Raw genomic sequence first — 27,415 nt, 5'->3', positions numbered from 1 at the left:
TCATGTTCCAAATGGAACTATGGCAACTAAAAAACATGCATAAAATATCGTAAAGATAAACTGAGAGTAAATAAGAAGAAAAGTTGCAACGGGGTAAGTGAATAAGATGGGGCCGATAAGCATGGATTTGACTACTTCATCTTCACTCTGTAAGATTTTAAAAGTACACATTATCTTTCTAATGAAGAACCATGTCATTTAATTTGTTGCAAATTTCTTTTCTGAAAGTATTCAGAATAAAAAATCGGATTTTGCCTAATGAAGAGTCTGGGAACTTGAAATCTATGTCTTGGCTCAAGAAAACCTTTTTAGTTCCAGAAATCATTGTTTACGATAACAACAGGTGAGGAGAAGACAGTGCAGACTCTAGACTCAAGATCAGTAAACTCTCGGTGAGGCAGAGAACAAGTATCTTCACAGACTGACCTAAGCTGGAGGCAGGGGACAGTAATAAGTAAAAGTGTGCCTGAGAGATGTATTATGGAACCAAATGAACAGAAACCACAGGACATCTATATTTAAAACAAACAAAAACAACAGGAAGCATAAGCATCAACCACTTTATCTCAGACACCCCGAGAGTTCACTTACCTATCGCTTGAGCTAACGCTATGACAACTTCCTGGCAAGTTGTGACTTCGGTGACCCCACAAACAATCCTCTGAACTCCGTCCACCCATACTTTAAGTTCCATGGTGCCCCAGCCAGTCACCAGAGGGTCCTGAGACTGGTCATCAAGGCGTCAGGTCATGTCTCTGGCCACGAAAACACGGAAAAGGCAGAGTCTGTGTAGTCAGCTAAAAAGAGGAAAAAACATTTTTAATAAAACAAATCTTACCATTTCTCCTAGTAAGTAAATGTTACCAAAACAAATTTTAATATATCATAGTCCTACTACCATTAATGACCATGGGCTTACTTATTCACAGAACTGAACTTAGAAGTGTGACTACAACCATGGCCACCAATCATGACACCTCATGGTACTATTTCCACAATTAGAATATTAATCATAAAGTCACTCTCCATTGACCAAAGAAACCTTATTTACTTGACCAAGCCCTATTGCTCAACATACAAACTAATTTATTACAAAAATTACTTCATTAGGATAATTTCTGAGCTTAAAAAAAAGAAAAGTTTTTTTGTCATTTTAGGAATCAAAAACAATTGAACCAGTTTCTGCAGCCTTGTCAGCATCTGTTTGTTCCCTGTGTCCCTTGCCTCACACTCTTGGCCAAGGGACCGAGAGTGTGGTCTACACCACTGAAACTTCAACACCAAGTGCAGCATAAGGCATAGGTGTGCAGAAAATATTAGCTGAAGGATATTAATTCCTTCGTTGGCTAACAACTTCCCCATCTATGATCTGCTTGTCCTCTACCCATTTATTTAACTGGAGTTTGATAATTGTCTTAAACTTTTTTTTTTAAAACATCTTTATTGGAGTATAATTGCTTTACAATGGTGTGTTAGTTTCTGCTTTATAACAAAGTGAATCAGTTATACATATACATATGTCTCCATATATCTTCCCTCTTGTGTCTCCCTCCCTCTCACCTTCCCTATCCCACCCCCTAGATGGTCACAAAGCACCGAGCTGACCTCCCTGTGCTATGCGGCTGCTTCCCACTAGCTATCTATTTTATATTTGGTAGTGTATATATGTTCATGCCATTCTCTCACTTTGTCTCAGCATATCCTTTCCCCTCCCCATATCGTCAAGTCCATTCTCTAGTAGGTCTGCGTCTTTATTCCCATCTTGCCCCTAGGTTCTTCATGACCATTTTTTTTTTTTAGATTCCATATATATGTGTTAGCATATAGTATTTGTTTTTCTCTTTCTGACTTACTTCACTCTGTATGACAGACTCTAGGTCCATCCACCTCACTACAAATAACCAGTTTCGTTTCTGTTTATGGCTAAGTAATATTCCATTGTATATATATGCCACATCTTCTTTATCCATTCATCTGTTGATGGACACCTAGGTTGCTTCCATGTCCTGGCTATTGTAATAAGAGCTGCAGTGAACATTGTGGTACATGACTCTTTTTGAATTATGGTTTTCTCAGGGTATATGCCCAGTAAAGGACTGCTGGGTCCTACGGTAGTTCTATTTTTAGTTTTTGAAGGAACCTCCATACTTACTGTTCCCCATAGTGGCTGTATCAATTTACATGCCCACCAACAGTGCAAGAGGGTTCCCTTTATTCCACACCCCCTCCAGCATTTATTGTTTGTAGATTTTTTGATGATGGCCATTCTGACCGGTGTGAGATGATATCTCATTGTAGTTTTTTTTTTTTTTTTTTGCGATACACAGGCCTCTCACTGTTGTGGCCTCTCCCGTTGCAGAGCTCAGGCTCCAGACGTGCAGGCTCAGCGGCCATGGCTCACGGGCCTAGCCGCTCCATGGCATGTGGGATCTTCCCGGACCAGGGCATGAACCTGTGTCCCCTGCATTGGCAGGCGGACTCTCAACCACTGCGCCACCAGGGAAGCCCCCTCACTGTAGTTTTGATTTGCATTCCTCTAATGATTAATGATGTTGAGCATTCTTTCATGTATCTGTAGGCAATCTGTATATCTTCTTTGGAGAAATGTCTATTTAGGTCTTCTGCCAATTTTTGGATTGGGTTTTTTGTTCTTTTGATATCAACCTGCATGAGCTGCTTGTAAATTTTGGAGATTAATTCTTTGTCAGTTGCTTCCTTTGCAAATATTTTCTCCCATTCTGAGGGGTGTCGTTTTGTCTTGCTTATGGTTTCCTTGGCTGTAGAAAAGCTTTTAAGTTTCATTAGGTCCCATTTTTTTACTTTTGTTTTTATTTCCATTTCTGTAGGAGATACGTCAAAAAGGATCTTGCTGTGATTTATGTCACAGAGGGTTCTGCCCATGTTTTCCTCTAAGAGTTTTATAGTGTTTGGCCTTACATTTAGGTCTTTAATCCATTTTGAGCTTATTTTTGTGTATGGTGTTAGGGAGTGATCTAATCTCATTCTTTTACATGCAGCTGTCCAGCTGTCCAGCCTTTTTTCCATTGTATAATCTTGCATCCTTTATCAAAGATAAGGTGACCATATGTGCGTGGATTTATCTCTGGGCTTTCTATCCTGTTCCATTGATCTATATTTCTGTTTTTCTGCCACTACCATACTGTCTTGATTACTGTAGCTTTGTAGTATAGTCTGAAGTCAGGGAGCCTGATTCCTCCAGCTCCGTTTTTCATTCTCAAGATTGTTTTGGCTATTCAGGGTCTTTTGTGTTTCCACACAAATTGTGAAATTTTTTGTTCTAGTTCTGTGAAAAATACCAGTGGTAGTTTGATACGGATTGCACTGAATCTGTAGATTGCTTTGGGTAGCAGAGTCATTTTCGCAGTTTTGATTCTTCCAATCCAAGAACATGGTATATCTCTCCATCTATTTGTATCATCTTTAATTTCTTTCATCAGTGTCTTATAATTTTCTGCATACAGGTCTTTTGTCTCCTTAGGTAGGTTTATTCTTAGATATTTTATTCTTTTTGTTGCAGTGGTAAATGGGAGTGTTTTCTTAATTGCACTATCAGATTTTTCATCATTAGTGTATAGGAATGCAAGGGATTTCTGTGCATTAATTTTGTATCCTGAAGCTTTACTGAATTCATTGATTAGCTCTAGTAGTTTTCGGGTAGCATCTTTAGGATTCTCTATGTATAGTATCATGTCATCTGCAAATAGTGACAGCTTTACTTCTTCTTTTCCGATTTGGATTCCTTTTATTTCTTTTTCTTCTCTGGCTGCTGTGGCTAAAACTTCTAAAACTATGTTGAATAATAGTGGTGAGAGAGGGCAACCTTGTCTCGTTCTTGATCTTAGTGGAAATGGTTTCAGTTTTTCACCATTGAGGACAATGTTGGCTGTGGGTTTGTCATATATGGCCTTTATTATGTTGAGTAAAGTCCCCTCTATGCCTACTTTCTGGAGGGTTTTTATCATAAATGGGTGTTGAATTTTGTCGAAAGGTTTCTCTACATCTATTGAGATGATCATATGGTTTTTCTCCTTTGGTTTGTTAATATGGTGTATCACATTGATTGATTTGCGTATATTGAAGAATCCTTGCATTCCTGGGATAAACCCCACTTGATCATGGTGTATGATCCTTTTAATGTGCTCTTAGATCCTGTTTGCTAGTATTTTGTTGAGAATTTTTGCATCTATGTTCATCAGTGATATTGGCCTGTAATTTTCTTTCTTTGTGACATCTTTGTCTGGTTTTGGTATCAGGGTGATGGTGGCCTTGTAGAATGAGTGTGGGAGTGTTCCTCCCTCTGCTATATTTTGGAAGAGTTTGAGAAGGATATGTGTTAGCTGTTCTCTAAATGTTTGATAGAATTTGCCTCTGAAGCCATCTGGTCATGGGCTTTTGTTTGTTGGAAGATTTTTCATCACAGTCTCAATTTCAATGCTTGTGATTGGTCTGTTCATATTTTCTATTTCTTTCTGGTTCAGTCTCGGAAGGTTGTGCTTTTCTAAGAGTCTGTCCATTTCTTCCAGGTTGTCCATTTTATTGGCATAGAGTTGCTTGTAGTAATCTCTCATGATCCTTTGTATTTCTGCAGTGTCAGTTGTTACTTCTCCTTTTTCATATCTAATTATATTGATTTGAGTCTTCTCTCTTTTTTTCTTGATGAGTCTGGGTAATGGTTTACCAATTTTGTTTATCTTCTCAAAGAACCAGCTTTTGGTTTTACTGATCTTTGCTATCGATTCCTTCATTTCTTTTTCATTTCTTTCTGATCTGATCTTTATGATTTGTTTCCTTCTGCTAACTTTGGGGTTTTTCTTGTTATTCTTTCTCTAATTACTTTAGGTGCAAGGTTTGGTTGTTTATTCGAGATGTTTCCTTTTTCTTAAGGTAGGATTGTATTGCTATAAACTTCCCTCTTAGAACTGCTTTTGCTGCATCCCCTAGGTTTTGGGTTGTTGTGTTTTCATTGTCATTTGTTTCTAGGTATTTTTTGATTTCTTCTTTGATTTCTTCAGTGATCTTTTGGTTATTAAGTAGTGTATTGTTTAGCCTATATATGTTTGTATTTTTTACAGATTTTTTCCTGTAATTGATATCTAGTCTCACAGCGTTGTGGTCAGAAAAGATACTTGATACGATTTCAATTTTCTTAAATTTACCAAGGCTTGATTTGTGACCCAAGATATGATCTATCCTGGAGAATGTTCCATGAACACTTGAGAAGAAAGTGTATTCTGTTGTTTTTGGATGGAATGTCCTATAAATATCCATTAAGTCCATCTTGTTTAATGTATCATTTAAAGCTTGCGTTTCCTTATTTATTTTCATTTTGGATGATCTGTCCATTGGTGAAAGTGGGGTATTAAAGTCCCCTACTATGATTGTGTTACTGTCTATTTCCCCTTTTATGGCTGTTGGTATTTGCCTTATGTTTTGAGGTGCTCCTATGTGGGGTACATAAATATTTACAATTGTTATATCTTCTTCATGGATTGATCCCTTGATCATATGTAGTGTCCTTCTTTGTCTCTTGTAATAGTCTTTGTTTTAAAGTCTATTTTATCTGATATGAGAATTGCTACTCCAGCTTTCTTTTGATTTCCATTTGCATGGAATATCTTTTTCCACCCCCTCACTTTCAGTCTGTATGTGTCCCTAGGTCTGAAGTGGGTCTCTTGTAGACAGCATATATATGGGTCTTGTTTTTGTATCTGTTCAGCCAGTCTATGTCTCTTGGTGGGAGCATTTTCATCCATTTACATTTAAGGTAATTATTGGTATGTATGTTCCTATTACCATTTTCTTAATTGTTTGGGTTCGTTATTGTAGGTCTTTTCCTTCTCTTGTGTTTCCTGCCTAGAGAAGTTCCTTTAGAATTTGTTGTAAAGGTGGTTTGGTGGTGCTGAATTCTCTTAGCTTTTGCTTGTCTGTAAAGGTTTTAATTTCTCCGTCAAATCTGAATGAGATCCTTGCTGGGTAGAGTAATCTTGGTTGTAGATTTTTCTGCTTCATTACTTTAAATATGTCCTGCCAGTCCCTTCTGGCTTGCAGAGTTTCTGCTGAAGGATCAGCTGTTAACCTTATAGGGATTCCCTGTGTGTTATTTTTCCCTTGTTGCTTTTAATATTTTTTCTTTGTATTTAATTTTTGATAGTTTGATTAATATGTGTCTTGGCGTGTTTCTCCTTGGATTTATCCTATATGGGACTCTGTTTGCTTCCTGAACTGGTTTAAATATTTCCTTTCCCATATTAGGGAAGTTTTCAACTATAATCTCTTCAAATATTTTCTCAGTCCCTTTCTTTTTCTCTTCTTCTTCCAGGACACCTATAATTCGAATGTTGGTGCGTTTAATGTTGTCCCAGAGGTCTCTGAGACTGTCCTCAATTCTTTTCATTGTTTTTTCTTTATTCTGCTCTGCAGTAGTTATTTCCACTATTTTATCTTCCAGGTCACTTATCCGTTTTTCTGCCTCAGTCATTCTGCTATTGATCCCTTGTAGAGAATTTTTAATTTCATTTATTGTGTTGTTCATCACTGTTTGTTTGCTCTTTAGTTCTTCTAGGTCCTTGTTAAACGTTTCTTGTAGTTTCCCATTCTGTTTCCAAGATTTGGATCATCTTTACTATCATTATTCTGAATTCTTTTTCAGGTAGACTGCCTATTTCCTCTTCATTTGTTAGGTCTGGTGGGTTTTTGCCTTGCTCCATCATCTGCTGTGTGTTTCTCTGTCTTCCCATTCATCTTACTTTATGGTGTCTGGGGTCTCCTTTTCGCAGGAGGAGGTTACCGTTGCAGGTTCGTAGTTCCCATTGTTTTTGGTGTCTGTCCCCAGTGGCTAAGGTTGATTCAGTGGGTTGGGTAGGCTTCCTGTGGAGGGGACTAATGCCTGTGCTCTGGTGGATGAGGCTGGATCTTGTCTTTCTGGTGGGCAGGTCCACGTCTGGTGGTGTGTTTTGGGGTGTCTGTGGCCTTATTACGATTTTAGGCAGCCTCTCTGCTAATAGATGGGGTTGTGTTCCTGTCTTGCTTGTTGTTTGGCATAGGGTGTCCAGCACTGCAAATACTCATTTTCTAACTATCTTCAATTTAAGAGTTATTCTAATAATGTAAACTTTTTTTTAACTTGCTGTGTTTCCCCAGTGTTTAATATTTTGTTTAGCTGCATTATAGGTGAAGCAGAAAATTCTGAATTCTCATATGGTCAAACAATATGTTTTGATTTTTTTCTATTGATTAGAATGTTATTATTAGCCTACTAAAAATCAATTACACACAATTCTTTTTTCTGTGGGTTTTTAAAATCTCAACACTTCCTGTGTTAATAAATCTTTAATCAATCTATGATTTGTTTGCCCATTGTCCTGTGATCTTCCCATTTCTTTGCTGTTTTTAAAAAAGAATGTTAAAAGTTTATGAGATGTAATAAACATTGATTTAATTAAAGAAAACATTTAAATTTAATGGTTTACAATGGCATGGCCATTTCAGGATTAATTGATCATTTCAAAACTTATTTAAAAAACAATATGAACTTTTCCTATAAAATAGTATTTACTACAAATAGTAACTTAGTCCTTTTACATTCTGTTAAAGGACCTAAGACAGTTTGAGGGTACCTGGTCACCTGGGTAGATGAGTCAGAACACATGTGAGATGAATGAGAATAAACCTAATTACTTTTTCTAGGGATGGTACAAAAACACTTTTTTTTTTTTTTTTTTTTTTTTACTAGGAAAGTGTAAAAGAGTTCTTTTTTTTTTTTTTAACATCTTTATTGGAGTATAATTGCTTTACAATGGTATGTTAGTTTCAGCTTCACAACAAAATGAATCAGTTATATATATACATATATTCCCATATCTCTTCCCGCTTGCGTCTCCCTCCCTCCCACCCTCCCTATCCCACCCCTCCAGGCGGTCACAAAGCACCGAGCTGATCTCCCTGTGCCATGCGGCTGCTTCCCACTAGCTATCTACCTTACGTTTGGTAGTGTATATATGTCCATGCCTCTTTATCGCTTTGTCACCGTTTACCCTTCCCCCTCCCCATAGCCTCAAGTCCATTCTCTAGTAAGTCTGTGTCTTTATTCCTGTTTCACCCCTAGGTTTTTCATGACATTTTTTTTTTTTTTAAATTCCATATATATGTGTTAGCATACGGTATTTGTCTCTCTCTTTCTGACTTACTTCACTCTGTATGACAGACTCTAGGTCTATCCACCTCATTACAAATAGCTCAATTTCATCTCTTTTTATGGCTGAGTAATATTCCATTGTATATATGTGCCACATCTTCTTTATCCATTCATCCGATGATGGACACTTAGGTTGTTTCCATCTCTGGGCTATTGTAAATAGAGCTGCAATGAACATTTTGGTACATGACTCTTTTTGAATTATGGTTTTCTCAGGGTATATGCCCAGTAGTGGGATTGCTGGGTCATATGGTAGTTCTATTTGTAGCTTTTTAAGGAACCTCCATACTGTTCTCCACAGTGGCTGTATCAATTTACATTCCCACCAACAGTGTAAGAGGGTTCCCTTTTCTCCACACCCTCTCCAGCATTTATTGTTTCTAGATTTTTTGATGATGGCCATTCTGACTGGTGTGAGATGATATCTCATTGTAGTTTTGATTTGCATTTCTCTCATGATTAGTGATGTTGAGCATTCTTTCATGTGTTTGTTGGCACTCTGTATATCTTCTTTGGAGAAATGTCTATTTAGGTCTTCTGCCCATTTTTGGATTGGGTTGTTTGTTTTTTTGTTATTAAGCTGCATGAGCTGCTTATAAATTTTGGAGATCAATCCTTTGTCAGTTGCTTCATTTGCAAATATTTTCTCCCATTCTGAGGGTTGTCTTTTGGTCTTCTTTATGGTTTCCTTTGCTGCGCAAAAGCTTTTAAGTTTCATTAGGTCCCATTTGTTTACTCTTGTTTTTATTTCCATTTCTCTAGGACGTGGGTCAAAAAGGACCTTGCTGTGATTTATGTCATAGAGTGTTCTGCCTATGTTTTCCTCTAAGAGTTTGATAGTTTCTGGCCTTACATTTAGGTCTTTAATCCATTTTGAGCTTATTTTTGTGTACGGTGTTAGGGAGTGATCTAATTTCATACTTTTATATGTAGCTGTCCAGTTTTCCCAGCACCACTTATTGAATAGGCTGTCCTTTCTCCACTGTACATTTCTGCCTCCTTTGTCAAAGATAAGGTGACCATATGTGCGTGGGTTTATCTCTGGGCTTTCTATCCTGTTCCATTGATCTATCTTTCTGTTTTTGTGCCAGTACCATACCGTCTTGATAACTGTAGCTTTGTAGTATAGTCTGAAGTCTGGGAGCCTGATTCCTCCAGTTCCTTCTTTCGTTCTCAAGATTGCTTTGGCTATTCGGGGTCTTTTGTGTTTCCATACAAATTGCAAAATTTTTTGTTCTAGTTCTGTGAAAAATGCCAGTGGTAGTTTGATAGGGATTGCATTGAATCTATAGATTGCTTTCGGTAGTAGAGTCATTTTCACAATGTTGATTCTTCCAATCCAAGAACATGGTATATCTCTCCATCTATTTGTATCATTTTTTTTTTTTAACATCTTTATTGGAGTATAATTGCTTTACAATGGTATGTTAGTTTCAGCTTCACAACAAAATGAATCAGTTATATATATACATATATTCCCATATCTCTTCCCGCTTGCATCTCCCTCCCTCCCACCCTCCCTATCCCACCCCTCCAGGCGGTCACAAAGCACCGAGCTGATCTCCCTGTGCTATGCGGCTGCTTCCCACTAGCTATCTACCTTACGTTTGGTAGTGTATATATGTCCATGCCTCTTTATCGCTTTGTCACCGTTTACCCTTCCCCCTCCCCATAGCCTCAAGTCCATTCTCTAGTAAGTCTGTGTCTTTATTCCTGTTTCACCCCTAGGTTTTTCATGACATTTTTTTTTTTAAATTCCATATATATGTGTTAGCATACGGTATTTGTCTCTCTCTTTCTGACTTACTTCACTCTGTATGACAGACTCTAGGTCTATCCACCTCATTACAAATAGCTCAATTTCGTCTCTTTTTATGGCTGAGTAATATTCCATTGTATATATGTGCCACATCTTTTTTATCCATTCATCCGATGATGGACACTTAGGTTGTTTCCATCTCTGGGCTATTGTAAATAGAGCTGCAATGAACATTTTGGTACATGACTCTTTTTGAATTATGGTTTTCTCAGGGTATATGCCCAGCAGTGGGATTGCTGGGTCATATGGTAGTTCTATTTGTAGCTTTTTAAGGAACCTCCATACTGTTCTCCACAGTGGCTGTATCAATTTACATTCCCACCAACAGTGTAAGAGGGTTCCCTTTTCTCCACACCCTCTCCAGCATTTATTGTTTCTAGATTTTTTGATGATGGCCATTCTGACTGGTGTGAGATGATATCTCATTGTAGTTTTGATTTGCATTTCTCTCATGATTAGTGATGTTGAGCATTCTTTCATGTGTTTGTTGGCACTCTGTATATCTTCTTTGGAGAAATGTCTATTTAGGTCTTCTGCCCATTTTTGGATTGGGTTGTTTGTTTTTTTGTTATTAAGCTGCATGAGCTGCTTATAAATTTTGGAGATCAATCCTTTGTCAGTTGCTTCATTTGCAAATATTTTCTCCCATTCTGAGGGTTGTCTTTTGGTCTTCTTTATGGTTTCCTTTGCTGCGCAAAAGCTTTTAAGTTTCATTAGGTCCCATTTGTTTACTCTTGTTTTTATTTCCATTTCTCTAGGACGTGGGTCAAAAAGGACCTTGCTGTGATTTATGTCATAGAGTGTTCTGCCTATGTTTTCCTCTAAGAGTTTGATAGTTTCTGGCCTTACATTTAGGTCTTTAATCCATTTTGAGCTTATTTTTGTGTACGGTGTTAGGGAGTGATCTAATTTCATACTTTTACATGTAGCTGTCCAGTTTTCCCAGCACCACTTATTGAATAGGCTGTCCTTTCTCCACTGTACATTTCTGCCTCCTTTGTCAAAGATAAGGTGACCATATGTGCGTGGGTTTATCTCTGGGCTTTCTATCCTGTTCCATTGATCTATCTTTCTGTTTTTGTGCCAGTACCATACTGTCTTGATAACTGTAGCTTTGTAGTATAGTCTGAAGTCTGGGAGCCTGATTCCTCCAGTTCCTTCTTTCGTTCTCAAGATTGCTTTGGCTATTCGGGGTCTTTTGTGTTTCCATACAAATTGCAAAATTTTTTGTTCTAGTTCTGTGAAAAATGCCAGTGGTAGTTTGATAGGGATTGCATTGAATCTATAGATTGCTTTCGGTAGTAGAGTCATTTTCACAATGTTGATTCTTCCGATCCAAGAACATGGTATATCTCTCCATCTATTTGTATCATCTTTAATTTCTTTCATCAGTGTCTTATAATTTTCTGCATACAGATCTTTTGTCTCCTTAGGTAGGTTTATTCCTAGATATTTTATTCTTTTTGTTGCAATGGTAAATGGGAGTGTTTTCTTGATTTCACTTTCAGATTTTTCATCATTAGTATATAGGAATGCCAGAGATTTCTGTGCATTAATTTTGTATCCTGCCACTTTACCAAATTCATTGATTAGCTCTAGTAGTTTTCTGGTAGCATCTTTAGGGTTCTCTATGTATAGGATCATGTCATCTGCAAACAGTGACAGCTTTACTTCTTCTTTTCCGATTTGGATTCCTTTTATTTCCTTTTCTTCTCTGATTGCTGTGGCTAAAACTTCCAAAACTATGTTGAATAAGAGTGGTGAGAGTGGGCAACCTTGTCTTGTTCCTGATCTTAGTGGAAATGCTTTCAGTTTTTCACCATTGAGGATGATGTTTGCTGTGGGCTTGTCATATATGGCCTTTATTATGTTGAGGAAAGTTCCCTCTATGCCTACTTTCTGGAGGGTTTTTATCATAAATGGGTGTTGAATTTTGTCAAAAGCTTTCTCTGCATCTATTGAGATGATCATATGGTTTTTCTCCTTCAGTTTGTTAATATGGTTTATCACATTGATAGATTTGCGTATATTGAAGAATCCTTGCATTCCTGGAATAAACCCCACTTGATCATGGTGTATGATCTTTTTAATGTGCTGTTGGATTCTGTTTGCTAGTATTTTGTTGAGGATTTTTGCATCTATGTTCATCAGTGATATTGGCCTGTAGTTTTCTTTCTTTGTGACATCCTTGTCTGGTTTTGGTATCAAGGTGATTGTGGCCTCGTAGAAGGAGTTTGGGAGTGTTCCTCCCTCTGCTATATTTTGGAAGAGTTTGAGAAGGATAGGTGTTAGCTCTTCTCTAAATGTTTGATAGAATTCGCCTGTGAAGCCATCTGGTCCTGGGCTTTTCTTTGTTGGAAGATTTTTAATCACAGTTTCAATTTCAATGCTTGTGATTGGTCTGTTCATATTTTCTATTTCTTCCTGATTCAGTCTTGGCAGGTTGTGCCTCTCTAAGAATTTGTCCATTTCTTCCAGATTGTCCATTTTATTGGCATAGAGTTGCTTGTAGTAATCTCTCATGATCTCTTTTATTTCTGCAGTGTCAGTTGTTACCTCTCCTTTTTCATTTCTAATTCTATTGATTTGGGTCTTCTCCCTTTTTTTCTTGATGAGTCTGGCTAGTGGTTTATCTATTTTGTTTATCTTCTCAAAGAACCAGCTTTTAGTTTTATTGATCTTTGCTATTGTTTCCTTCATTTCTTTTTCATTTATTTCTGATCTGATTTTTATGATTTCTTTCCTTCTGCTAGCTTTGGGGTTTTTTTGTTCTTCTTTCTCTAATTGCTTGAGGTGCAAGGTTAGGTTGTTTATTCGAGATGCTTCCTGCTTCTTAAGGTGGGCTTGTATTGCTATAAACTTCCCCCTTAGAACTGCTTTTGCTGCATCCCACAGGTTTTGGGTCGTTGTGTCTCCATTGTCATTTGTTTCTAGGTATTTTTTGATTTCCTCTTTGATTTCTTCAGTGATATCTTCATTATTAAGTAGTGTATTGTTTAGCCTCCATGTGTTTGTATTTTTTACAGATCTTTTCCTGTAATTGATATCTAGTCTCATGGCATTGTGGTCAGAAAAGATACTTGATACAATTTCAATTTTCTTAAATTTACCAAGGCTTGATTTGTGACCCAAGATATGATCTATCCTGGAGAATGTTCCATGAGCACTTGAGAAAAATGTGTATTCTGTTGTTTTTGGATGGAATGTCCTATAAATATCAATTAACTCCATCTCGTTTAATGTATCATTTAAAGCTTGTGTTTCCTTATTTATTTTCATTTTGGATGATCTGTCCATTGGTGAAAGTGGGGTGTTAAAGTCCCCTACTATGAATGTGTTACTGTCGATTTCCCCTTTTATGGTTGTCAGTATTTGCCTTATGTATTGAGGTGCACCTATGTTGGGTGCATAAATATTTACAATTGTTATATCTTCCTCTTGGATTGATCCCTTGATCATTATGTAGTGTCCTTCTTTGTCTCTTCTAATAGTCTTTGTTTTAAAGTCTATTTTGTCTGATATGAGAATTGCTACTCCAGCTTTCTTTTGGTTTCCACTTGCATGAAATACCTTTTTCCATCCCCTTACTTTCAGTCTGTATGTGTCTCTAGGTCTGAAGTGGGTCTCTTGTAGACAGCAAATATATGGGTCTTGTTTTTGTATCCATTCAGCCAATCTGTGTCTTTTGGTGGGAGCATTTAGTCCATTTACATTTAAGGTAATTATCGATATGTGTGTTCCTATTCCCATTTTCTTCATTGTTTTGGGTTTGTTATTGTAGGTCCTTTCCTTCTTTTGTGTTTCTTGCCTAGAGAAGTTCCTTTAGCAGTTGTTGTAGAGCTGGTTTGGTGGTGCTGAACTCTCTCAGCTTTTGCTTGTCTGTAAAGGTTTTAATTTCTCCATCAAATCTGAATGAGATCCTTGCTGGGTAGAGTAATCTTGGTTGCAGGTTTTTCTCCTTCAACACTTTCAATATGTCCTGCCACTCCCTTCTGGCTTGCAGAGTTTCTGCTGAAAGATCAGCTGTTAACCTTATGGGGATTCCCTTGTGTGTTATTTGTTGTTTTTCCCTTGCTGCTTTTAATATGTTTTCTTTGTATTTAATTTTTGACAGTTTGATTAATATGTGTCTTGGCATATTTCTCCTTGGATTTATCTTGTATGGGACTCTCTGTGCTTCCTGGACTTGATTAACTATTTCCTTTCCCATATTAGGGAAGTTTTCAACTATAATCTCTTCAAATATTTTCTCAGTCCCTTTCTTTTTCTCTTCTTCTTCTGGAACCCCTATAATTCGAATGTTGGTGCGTTTAATGTTGTCCCAGGGGTCTCTGAGACTGTCCTCAGTTCTTTTCATTCTTTTTTCTTTATTCTGCTCTGCAGTAGTTATTTCCACTATTTTATCTTCCAGGTCACTTATCCGTTCTTCTGCCTCAGTTATTCTGCTATTGATCCCATCTAGAGTACTTTTAATTTCATTTATTGTGTTGTTCATCGTTGCTTGTTTCATCTTTAGTTCTTCTAGGTCCTTGTTAACTGATTCTTGCAATTTGTCCATTCTATTGTCCATTCTATCTCCAAGATTTCGGATCAACCTTACTATCATTATTCTGAATTCTTTTTCAGGTAGACTGCCTATTTCCTCTTCATTTGTTAGGTCTGGTGGGTTTTTATCTTGCTCCTTCATCTGCTGTGTGTTTTTCTGTCTTTTCATTTTGCTTATCTTACTGTGTTTGGGGTCTCCTTTTTTTTTTTTTTTGCAGGCTGAAGGTTCGTAGTTCCTGTTGTTTTTTGAGTCTGTCCCCAGTGGCTAAGGTTGGTTCAGTGGGTTGTGTAGGCTTCCTGGTGGAGGGTACTAGTGCCTGTGTTCTGGTGTATGAGGCTGGATCTTGTCTTTCTGGTGGGCAGGTCCACGTCTGGTGGTGTGTTTTGGGGTGTCTGTAGACTTATTATGATTTTGGGCAGCCTCTCTGCTAATGGGTGGGGGTGTGTTCCTGTCTTGCTAGTTGTTTGGCATAGGATGTCCAGCACTGTAGCTTGCTGGTCGTTGAGTGAAGCTGGGTGCTGGCGTTGAGATGGAGATCTCTCGGAGATTTTTGCTGTTTGATATTATGTGCAGCTGGGAGGCCTCTTGTGGACCAGTGTCCTGAAGTTGGCTCTCCCACCTCAGAGGCACAGCACTGAGTCCTGGCTGCAGCACCAAGAGCCTTTCATCCACAGGGCTCCTTAATTTGGGATGATTCGTTGTCTATTCAGGTATTCCACAGATGCAGGGTATATCAAGTTGATTGTGGAGCTTTAATCCGCTGCTTCTGAGGCTGCTGGAAGAGATTTCCCTTTCTCTTCTTTGTTCTCACAGCTCCCAGGGGCTCAGCTTTGGATTTGGCCCCGCCTGTGCGTGTAGGTCGCCGGAGGGCGTCTGTTCTTTGCTCAGACAGGACGGGGTTAAAGGAGCCGCTGATTCGGAGGCTCTGGCTCACCCAGGCCGGGGGGTAGGGAGGGTCACGGAGTGCAGGGCGGGCCTGCAGCGGCAGAGGCCGGCGTGACGCTGCAGCCTGAGGCGCGCCGTGCGCTCTCCCGGGGGAGCCGTCCCCGGATCCCGGGACCCCGGCAGCGGCGGGCTGCACAGGCTCCCCGGAAGGGCGTGTGGCTAGTGACCTGCGCTCGCACACAGGCCTCCTGGCGGCGGCAGCAGCGGCCTTAGCGTCCCATGTCCGTCTCTGGGCTCCGCACTCTTAGCCGCGGCTCGCGCCCGTCTCCGGAGCTCTCCCAAGCAGCGTTCCCAATCCCCCCTCCTCGTGCACCAGGAAACAAAGAGGGACGTAAAAGTCTCTTGCCTCTTCGGCAGGTCCAGACCCCTCCCCAGACTCTCTCCCGGCCAGCCGCGGCGCACCAACGCCCTGCAGGCTGTGTTCACGCCGCCAACCTCAGTCCTCTCCCGGCGCTCCGACAAAAGCCGGAGCCTCAGCTCCCAGTCCCGCCCGCCCCGGCGGGCGAGTAGACAAGACTCTCGGCTGGTGAGTGCCGGTCGGCCCGATCCTCTGCGCTGGAATCTGTCCGCTTTGCCCTCCGCACCCCTGTTGCTGTGCTCTCCTCTGCGGCTCCCAAGCTCCCCCACTCCGCCTCCCGAAGTGTCCACCCGCGAAGGGGCTTCCTAGTGTGTGGACACTTTTCCTCCTTCACAGCTCTCTCCCGCTGGTGCAGGACCCGTCCCTATTCTTTTGTCTCTGTTTAGTTTTTTATTTTGCCCTAACCAGGTACGTGGGGGGTTCCTTGCCTTTTGGGAGGTCTGAGGTCTTCTGCCAGCGTTCAGTAGGTGCTCCGTAGGAGTTGTTCCACGCGTAGATGTATTTCTGGTGTATCTGTGGAGAGGAAGGTGATCTCCGCGTCTTACTCTTCCGCCATCTTCCCGGAACTCCCAAAAACACTTTTTGTTGGGACTTCCCTGATGGCCCAGTGGTAAAGAATCTACCTTGCAATGCAGGGGACGCAGGTTCGATCCCTGGTTGGGGAACTAAGATCCCGCATGCTGTGGGGCAACTAAGCCCACGTGCCACAACTACTGAGCCCGCGCGCCTCAACTAGAGAGCCTGCATGCTGCAAACTACAGAGCCCACACACTCTGGAAGCCACGCATCACAGCTAGAGAGAAGCTCCAATGCCACAACGAAAGACCCCACATGCCGCAACTAAGACCTGACGCAGCCAAAAATAAATAAAACAAATAAATAATAAATAAGTCTTAAAAGAAACCTTTTTGTCACACTGTAATTTCCCAGAGTGCCGCTTCAGCTCTCTCTGCTTCCACTGCAGCGCCAAGGTGGCTTCACTAACCCCCTTTATGCCCAGAGGAAGGACCATCTGCCCCCAGCAAGCTGATTCCCAAACTGTGTTCCTCAGTTAGGAAATCTGTAAGATGTTAAATTTCTGGGGAAAAAGGGCTCCAAGGCCGAGGAAATGTAAGAAATCCAGTAAACAAAGCTTAAAAAGTTCCTTTACTGCTAGGTTCTTTGAGCATTATATAGGCCGGTGTGCACTCCAAGTGTCAAATAAGAGGTTTATGTGCTACTGTCCCTAATCCATTTAGAGAACATTTAAGGAAAGGAAACATAAGAGTTCTGACTTAAAATAAGATTTGTTTCCTTCTCTGCTAGGCACTATATTTACTAAAAATAGAATATGTATTATTCTTCCTTGGGATAAGTTAAGATGAAAAAACGGTCAAACATTAATATATTGTGTTAAATTACTATATTAAAATTAAATTATTTTATTAAAAGGAAAAACAGCTGAATTTTTAAAGCTGAATTTAAATTTATTTAATACATAGTCCCTTATGTTTCATTAAAAGATTAAACTTGGACCTTTCAACTTAAAAGCTTTCACACAGCAAAGGAAACCACTGACAAAACAAAGACAACTTACTGAATGGGAGAAAATATTTGCAAATGATATGACATAAAGGATTAATATCCAACATATATAAATAGCTCATACAACTGAACATCAAAAAAACAAACCACCCAATTAAAAACTGGGCAGAAGAACTGAACAGACATTCTTCCAAAGAGGAAATGCAGATGGCCAATAGGCCCATGAAAAGATGCTCAACATCACTAATCATCAGGGAAATGCAAATCAAAACCACAGTGAGATATCACCTCACACCTGTCAGAATGGCTATCATCAAAAGGAACATAAGTAACAAATTGTTGGCGAGGATGTGGAGAAAAGGGAACCCTCCTACACTGTTAGTAGGAATGTAAACTGGTGCAGCCGCTGTGGAAAACCGTATGGAGGTTTCTCAAAAAAACTAAAAATAGAACTACCATATGACCCAGCAATTCCACTTCCGGGTATACATCCAAAAAAACCAAAAACACTAATTCGAAAAGATACATGCACCCCAATATTCATAGCAGCATTATTTACAATAGCCAAGATATGGAAGCAACCTAAGTGTCTATCAACAGATAATGGATAAAGAAGATGCAGTATACATATCCAGTGGACTACTACTAAGCCATAAAAAATGACGAACTTCTTGCATTTGCAGCAACATGGATGGACTTGGAGGGTATTGTGCTAAGTGAAATAAGTCAGAGAAAGACAAATACTATATGATATCACTTATATGTGGAATCTAAAAAATACAATAAATGAGTGAATATAACAAAAAAGGAGAATCACAGATACAGAGAACCAACTAGTGGTTACCAGTAGCTGGGGGGCAATATGGGAATAGGGGACTGGTCAGTACAAACTATGGAGTGTAAGATAGGCTCAAGGATGTGTTGTACAACACGGGGAATATAGCCAATATTTTGTAATAACTGTGGATGGAAAGTAACCTTTAAAATTGTACAAAAATTTTAAAAATTAAAATAAAAAAGTAAAGAGCATTATTTTAAAAAAGATATTAAACTTGGGAAACCTAACATGAAAGACATCAGATCTCATTAAAAGTTCTCCCCACCCCCCAAGAAACCTATATTATTTCAAAGAAACTTATAAGGCTCATTATTAAGTTCCATTAAGGTTTTAGTATACCATCACATTTTTTTTTTTCTTTTTTGCGGTACGCGGGCCTCTCACTGTTGTGGCTTCTCCCGTTGTGGAGCACAGGCTCCGGACGCGCATGCTCAGCGGCCATGGCTCACGGGCCCTGCTGCTCCGCGGCATGTGGGATCTTCCCGGACCAGGGCACGAACCCGTGTCCCCTGCATCGGCAGGCGGACTCTCAACCACTGCGCCACCAGGGAAGCCCCTATTAACTTTTTAATGTTTAAATATTACTGATGTAAGGAAAAAAATGTCTATGGGTACCTGCTGCCTGCCTGTAGAAATGGGAAAGGAACTGAAGATGTAAAACAACTTGGAGAGTGTGACAGGATGAAGCACAACGTGAGAGGAGGAGAGAGAGAGTGAAAACACATTAGGAAAAAAAGAGGCAATGAGAAACCAGAATTTGGCAGATACAGGTAACGGTTTTTGGAAAACTGCCTCAGACGCCAGGCATAGGTTACCTGCCCCTGAACTGCACTGTTCAGGTTATGCATGTTTGACACTCTTGTTCTGTATTTTGGAAACGCAGTTAAAAGTAAGTTGCTTTTATCAAGACCATTATTTTGCTATAATGCAGTTCTGCAAATGGTGTCACAGAAACCGGTTGTTACAAAAAGGTACACAATGTCAAAAGCGGTGCTAAGGAAGATGACCTTAGTAATAAAAATAAGAGCCTCCCAAAATGAATTCTTGAGAACAGCAGTCCTGAGAGATGTACCATGGGGAAATAAGGTTCCCCAGTCCAACAATTTTGAGAAACATTTCGTAACATGTCATCTCTGGGAGACAATGCGCAGCAAGATAAAGGTTCTGATACCCCAGGGTAGAGAAACTGGTCAAACTCTGTTAAACTTACTCAGTGACTTAGCATGGCGGGTGGGGAGTGGAAGGGGGAACAATGCCTATAAAATATATTTTATACTATAGGATGCAAACATCTAACTTTTAGAAAATTTGCCTATATGTAAAAATAAGATTTCTACCAGCCCTTTAATGTAATTTGAGGCACTAAAAAGTAGTGATGGATACACTGTTTAAAGTTTTACTTGCAGGAACAATACAGAACAAATGAGAATATTTAATAGAACCCTAGCTTTCTCTTTTGCTTATACAAAAAGTCTTCATTGCCAGGATGAAGCCATCCCTTCTAAAAATGGGTTTTATATTTTTCTTTTCAGGGACCTGTCTAAATCATAGGATTTTTCTTTAATAGTATGTTTTTAGAAGTTCTCAAAGCTAAGCAGTATGTGCATTATTAACTATTAAATCCAATAAACTCATGCTCTTTCCTCTATCACTCATCATCCTCAGATCACAGCATTCAAACACATGCAACGATCTAACATTTCCCAAATATTACATGTGCACATGACCACTCCAAAACCATGGTGAGGAGTGGCATGAGCACCGACCACCTGCCAAGCACAGTGTATTGTGTCTCATTTATTCCTCACAGCACAATTCAGTGAGTTAGGGATCACTGGCCTCATTTTAAAGGTGAGAAAAGTGAGTCTCAGAGAGCTTAAATAAGTAACTCTCCCAAGGTCTCGAACCTTGTAATTTGGGGGCATATATTCAAAACTGGGGTGAATAAAGAAACTAAGGAATGAGTGAGGGTGAATAAAGAAACTAAGGAATCTCCAAAAGGATTCATTGTACCTAAATAAGTGATCTTAAAATGTCCTAAATTATACAAAGAAAACTCAACTATCACCTCCTGGAAATTTATTTCTATTAATAAACAACAATCAGACAGTAGGTATAAACTTGCCATTCCAGGAGAAAGAGAAGAGGTAAAACAACTAAATCCTGCTAAGAAACTACAGTTTTAATTCAGAGAACCTAGGACAAATAAATGCTCATGCCAGCAAAATGAGTGTCTCATGGTCAGATTCATTTTTCAGTGCCAACAAATTATTCCTCCAGTCTTGGAAAATTATGTCCACATTTATTTTACAGAGGCCTAAATAAAATATGTTTGCATATTTGTGTTAATTTTTAACTCTTGCCTTTAATATTAAGCAAAGCTTCTTAGAGATTTCCGGCATTTTCTTTAAGTTCACACCATTAAAAACTACTTCCTGGAATAAGCCATTTTTTCCAAGGGACCATTGATTTAGTGGAGATAGCATTTACCAAGGTTCAAATCCTGAGTCTATTACTTAAGATACATAACTTTTCAGGTGGCATGTGTGAGAAATAGAATGCCTTTAAAAAAATGTACTTAGTGCGGGGCTTGGCTCAAAGTGTAAATTCAATAAAAGTTTGTTCTGTGTATGGAAGTAAAAATTATAACTTTCAAAAATTAGAAACTTCTTTTCCTGAAGGAAAAAATCAATAGAAAAGCGACATTTTGGAAACATTATTTTTATTTTAGTAAGAGCACCTGAAAATAAAGACATTTTAGATTAGGACACCATGTACCTAAAAGCAGCCAACACTCTCAAAGTTTTTAAATGGAGATTAGAAATGATAATTGGGATTAGCACCCATATTAAAAAATTTCAATTGCATCTGGTATAAACATGATACAAATCAAGTTAAAGTTATTGATATGAAAATATTGATCCTTCTACTAAGAACCATCTTTTTTTTGTTTGTTTTTGCGGTACGCGGGCCTCTCACTGTTGTGGCCTCTCCCGTTGCTGAGCACAGGCTCCAGACGCACAGGCTCAGTGGCCATGGCTCACGGGCCCGGCCGCTCCGTGGCACGTGGGATCTTTCCGGACTGGGGCACGAACCCGTGTCCCCTGGATCTGCAGGCGGACTCTCAACCACTGCGCCACCAGGGAAGCCCCAAAAATAAACTTTTAAAATAAATATAACTAGTAACTTTAGTTTTTTTATTTAGCATCAAATTTGGTGTTAGAAGAGCCATTATTTTCAGGTGAGTTTCTTATTCAAAGCTCATCTCCAGATAGCTTATGGACAATTATATTTTTCTAAATCACATATAATGTTAAACCTATACTATGATTTTGAAATGCAGACTTCTTCCATACCCAGAGGTGTAAACTAACAGGTCACAGAGCAGTATCAAAAACCTTTTGCGAGTACAGTACTTCGTCAGGACAGTACTTATTTCTGAACTAACAATCTGAGTAAATTTTGACCTGCCAATTAAAGCTCTGAGCAGAAATACAGGATTTCTATGTAATAATTATAACTTAAGAAAAAGCAAAATCTTTACATTTACCCATTTTAGAGAATAGAGAGGTATAGTTCCAGTAACCAAAGCTAATCTCAAAAGCAAGTTCTTATTCGAAATAATTCCTTTTACTAATCTAATACTGACACCACCAAAAAGTCATTTATTCCCTAGTCCCTTCAAAATGGTTACCATTTGTAAAATCATTCTGATACCCCATGGAAATACAAGGACATGTTTATTAGACTGAATTCTTCTTTGAGTTCTGGCTGACAGAACACTGATAAAGGAAGTGTTTTGCTTGGGAATTTAACCTGGAAATTCATACCTTGAAAAGGGTCACAGGAGAACAAGGCATGGAGAGGCCGGGGAGGGTGGCATGAGACTATGGCCACTCGGTGGGTCTGAAGGGATGTCATAAAAGTGATGGAAATGAACCAAGACCAACACATAAAAATGAACAATTCAGTCTAGGTCAGGGCCTCCAAAAGCCCCTACAGCCCTCACTGCAAGCCAATTCATGATGGTCAACATCTCTCTAGTGGTGGTAGCCCTGAGTCAGCTTTAACTGGAATGCCACCACTCCACACGAATGCTACTAACCATAACATGTGCATCTTTCTTATTTTTTTCTGCTATTCCAGCCTTGCAGTATTCTTCTTTCCAAGTCACGAGCCTACCAAAATCACTCAAAAACAATTTGGCTCTATGTGGTGAAAGTTCAAAGGAAGCTGTGGATTCCTTACACCTAAAGACGTCAAGGAGGGATGGTATTTTCTCCAGACAGATAAAGGTCACTCATTTCATAGAGTTCACTGAAACCAAATGGATAAGATATATTTCCTTTCGGAGCTAGCAACCTGCTGGCCAACAACCAGTATAATAATTTCACTGAACACAGGAGGCTGAGGTCTAGCCAAATTTTATCATTCGATCAAGGTCACGTGGATGGATGTTAGCCAATCTTAGGAATAATACTAATTTAGATTATTCTGAAAACTGAAATTAAATGATTAAACTTAATTAAGTGTCCAGTACAGAAGATGTTGAGGGAGCTGCTCTTGTAAAGAACTCTAATGAAAAAAGAACATAAAATGGGGGTTGCCACTGACATAGGAACATTGCCATGAAAAAACTTTGTGTTGCTTGTTCTTGCTAATTTTCTTAAATGTTCATGGAAGGTGGACCTTACAACTTGATTTTATTGGTATAAAATCTAAGTAAAAAACACAAAAATAATGTACCATTGGGTTGCATTTCTTGCTGCAGTATTATTTCTAAAAAGGAACATAAAAAGCCATCTGTTTTGCAATTACATCTTCTGTTGGTGTCCCAGTCTACCTTGCGGCCCTTTAGAGAAAGCTGGAGGCATATGTGTGCCAAAGTTCTGTGATGGTTTAACTCCCGCTGAGCTCCCAGGACTGGGAAAGATATCACACTCTCCAAGTCTTAATGTGAAAAAACCCTGAATTCTGGCATCAATTAGATCATGATTTGTACTACGTATGCTATTTCATGGCTCTCTTTCATTGGAAAACTGGCAGTGAGCAATAACGTTATAATGTATTTTTACTAAAAAAAATTACTGAAAACTTGGTGACATTTTAAAAGACAAATGTAAGTACAAATAGATTTGTGTTATTGCTCCGAGAGCAGATACACTTTGGTACCTTGATTGTAAACCAAACCCTTCAAATGAAAACATGTTTTTGTTACTTAATCTAGCAACAACAATAATAAACAGCTAACACGTACTGAATTCTACTATGTGACAGATGCAAAGTTAACTGTGTATATATATATTTATATGTATTTTATATATTATACGTGTGTGTATAAAATTTGATTTAATCCTTCTGATACTCATCTATAGCTCTGTGTGACGTGAATTATCATGAAACAAGTGAGGAAACTGGGGTACAGAGGAATCAGTAACTCGGCCAGAGTCACTCAGCCAGCAAGTGATATTAAACTATGTTCAAAACTTTATAGCCTCCATTCAGGTATAAGGAATCTATTTCCTTAATTTAGTATTTATGACATTCTACAATGAAACCCACTGTTTTACTTAACAGAAGATAAAAATAAATGTCTTTTTCATCTACAGACTTCTCACTCATAATATCATAAATATCAAGCCCATTAATTCTGACAAGCCCATTCTTACAGTTACAATGAATTAAGTTCACAAACTTTTCAACAAAACATTGTCTTGACTAATGACTATGAGGGTGACTTTAAACAGGCAAACTTTATGTATCAAACATGTTTCTTTTCAGGTATATATTTCTAAGCTAAATTAGTATGTAAACATTTCAAAGCCAGAATAAAATACTTTGGGGAGGAAATAGTAATAAAATAAACATAAAATTAAGGAAAAAGTGAGCACCCAACTTTCTTTGACTGACTGTCAAAGTGGCTGCTAGACTATAAACCTTTCTACTAAATTCAGTTTTCAGAGTTAATTAACACAGTATAGAAAGGGTAACAGTTGGTCTTTCTTAAATACAAATTGGATCCCACACTCCTGCGTTCCAATGGCTCTCCACTCACTGCCATCAGGACCTAGCTGACAGTGAGGGGTTGTAGGGGCTGCTGGAGGCCTTGACTAGACTGTGTGTCGGTCTTAGTTTGTTTCTGTGTGTCGGTCTTAGTTTGTTTCCATCACTTTTATGACACCCCTTTGTACCAACCAAGTGTCCACTGTCTCATGCCACCCACGGCTCCCTTTCTTTTCTGTACCTTCTTCTCCTGCGACCAGTTGATTAAAGTACTAAATGCTTTAAGAGTGTGGAAGGCAGAAATTATATTTGGCAAAATTAAACATGCATGATCCCTAAGAATCTTTGTTAAACTAGAACTATTTCAACTCACAGAACATTTCAAATGTATCCATTCAAACAATTTGAAAAGGTAGTTCTCCCTTATTCTTTAAGAACCAAAAATAATCCTGCTTACTCTACATATTTCCTGAAGAAAATGTAAGTCAGTTATATAATGAAATCCCTAGATGATATGCAAAAATAGCTGCATCTTTTGGTGATATTTTAAAGTACAGGCATACCTCACAGATATTGTGGGTTTGGTTCCAGACCACTGCAATAAAGTAAATATCTCAATAAAGTGAGTCTCACCAATTTTTTTGGTTTCCCAGTGCATATAAAAGGTTTATTATATTGTAGTCTATTAAGTGTGTAATAGCATTATCTCCAAAAAAACAATGTACATACCTTACTTAAAAAATACTTTATTGCTAAAAAATCCTAACCACCATCTGAGCCTTCGGTGAGTCTAATCTTTTTGTAATAGCAAGATCAAAGATCACCGACCACCATAGCAAATATAATAATAATGTAAAAGTTTGAAATATTGCGAGAATTACCAAAATGTGACATAGAGACACGAAGTGAGCAGATGTTGTTGGAAAAATGGTGGCAATAGACTTGCTCGATGCGGGGTTGCCACAAAACTTCCATTTGTAAAAAAACACAATATCTAGGAAGGGCAATAAAACGGGGTATGCCTGTAATAGGTATTTTCCATGTAGCGAAATTCTAATAGAGAGTTTAATTATTCCGTGTAATGAAACAAATAATGCTATTCCATAATGTTCCACACTTTATTCTTCACACTGTCTTTAGTTGCCACTCTCTTTAAAGAGACACTCTGTGCTGCTCTGCATTTAAGCTGGGGAAGTTTTGGGCTTCAAATAATCCAGGAAGTGTTGTGTTGCTATATGAGCATTCAATATTATTTGAAAAGATAGGTGCTAATTTTGAGACGTGCACTGTGAAATTTCAGGGCAAAAGACCTGATATTTACTGTAAACATCATTAGTGATGCCGACTCAAGTGGTCCTCAACTTGACAATATTCTATTTAGAGAACTGGGCTTAGGCCTAGTCCCTGCCCTTTACTGAAACTACAGTGTCCAGGTGAAGATGGCTGTGACTGGTCAGTCAGCAGTCAGATGCAACGAGGAAAGCTACACGTTTAACCTTGAGCACATGAATAAACAGAAATGGCTCAACTGTAGGGCGCAGCAACTAAAGCAATTGACTGTTTAAAATCCTAGTACACGTTCCAAGTTAAACTGCTTGTTTAAGGGGGAAAAGGGCCCTAGTTTTTTATGTTCAAATAAATGTATTTGCATTTCATTAGCATATCTGATTTCCACAATGTGTTTATATTTCATCAAGCCCTACATGTTCAGAGTAGAGAGCAAAGCTCAAGCACTAGCAGTTAACCTGGTGAAGGTCACTTGCAGAAGGATCACCCCATGGAACAAAATGGGTCCAAAAAATGTGGCCAAGGACTACTCCACCAGTCACTAAAACCCACCCCCTGCCTCAGTGACATGCAAAGTGGGAGGGAAGTAGCAGCAAGGTAATAAGTCACTACTTAGAAGGGAGCTGGGAACGGTACTGCAGTGCAGAAAAGTGGATTTTTGAAGAAGCAGTTGAATTAAAGTATAACATACTACAGAAAAAGTCAGCAATTTTAAGTGTGATGAATTTTCACAAGGCAAACACACTTGTCTAATCACTTCCAAGATCAAGAAGAAGCCCCCTCCTAGTCCTGGCCCCTCCCTGCAAGGACCTCTATCATCACAGACTAGTTCCGCCTGGTTTGGGAATCTGTATAAATGGACCGGATCGTATGAGGTGGGGCCTGGTTTCCTCGGTTGACAGTATGCTTGCTGAGCTGCATCCACGTTGCTGTTCATAGCAGGTACTTCATTCTTTCTCACTGCAGTAGGGATTCCCCATTGTACAAATACACCACAATTTATTCATCTATCTTCTGTTGATGGACAGCACGGTTGTTTCCAATTTGGGGCTCTTACAAACAATGCTGCATAGCTTGGAGTGGAGTCGCTCCAGTCTGCAGCTGCCTCCAAATGATCCCTCCAACTTCCTCCTGTCTCTCCCCCTGCACATCCATTTTATACATTATTGCTACAGAAGATCTTTTTTTTTTTTGCGGTACGCGGGCCTCTCACTGTTGTGGCCTCTCCTGTTGCAGAGCACAGGCTCCGGACGCGCAGGCTCAGCGGCCATGGCTCACGGGCCCAGCCGCTCCGCGCCATGTGGGATCTTCCCACAGCGGGGCACGAACCCGTGTCCCCTGCAGCAGCAGGCGGATTCTCAACCACTGCGCCACCAGGGAAGCCCCAGAAGATCTTTCTTAAACACAAATTTGATTCCATACTCCTGCTTAGAGTCCTCTAATGGCTCACCACTGCCCTCAGGGTACCGCCGCTTGATAATGTCGCAACTCTCCCAGCTCCCCTTTGCCCTTGTGCCAAGACATTTCAGTTCTTTGGATACATCATTCTCTCAAGTATCTTTGCCCTGCATATGCTGCTCTCCTTCCTTGGAAAATGCTTCTGATTCCTGCATATCCTTCAAGCTCATTTTAATCTCCTTCCAGGCATCCTTCCCCAGTCTTTCGGCCCCTGTTCTGATCTGGAGGTGTCCACTCTTCCCTGTGCTTCCAAATCACTGTTTTGGTTTTACCGCGGCAACTCTCAAAGTGCTTATCTGCCTAACTCCTCTGATTCTCCTTCTACCTCCTTGAACACTTCAGCACAGTGACTGACACATAGTGGATGCAACATATGTGTTTGTTGTGTAACACAGGTGCTAACTGCACAGCACAGAGACTAC

The 27,415-nt window shown here is 39.3% G+C and overlaps 1 protein-coding gene across 1 annotated transcript in view; it reads right to left on the bottom strand.

Annotated features, from left to right (window-relative positions):
* The window catches only part of RASSF8 (Ras association domain family member 8), a 135,487-nt gene that overhangs the window by 14,093 nt on the left and 93,979 nt on the right, over positions 1 to 27,415 (bottom strand). Inside the window, exon 2 of the mRNA XM_082849657.1 lies at positions 592 to 797. Coding sequence (XP_082705783.1) covers positions 592 to 694 — 103 coding nt within the window. The 5' untranslated portion in view covers positions 695 to 797. The remainder of the gene's footprint in view (positions 1 to 591; positions 798 to 27,415) is intronic.

The sequence above is a fragment of the Leucopleurus acutus genome (genome assembly GCF_964270905.1).
Source record: "Leucopleurus acutus genome assembly, chromosome: 11".
Classification (NCBI taxonomy): Eukaryota; Metazoa; Chordata; class Mammalia; order Artiodactyla; family Delphinidae; genus Leucopleurus; species Leucopleurus acutus.
This window is presented reverse-complemented; position numbering and strand designations above follow the sequence as displayed.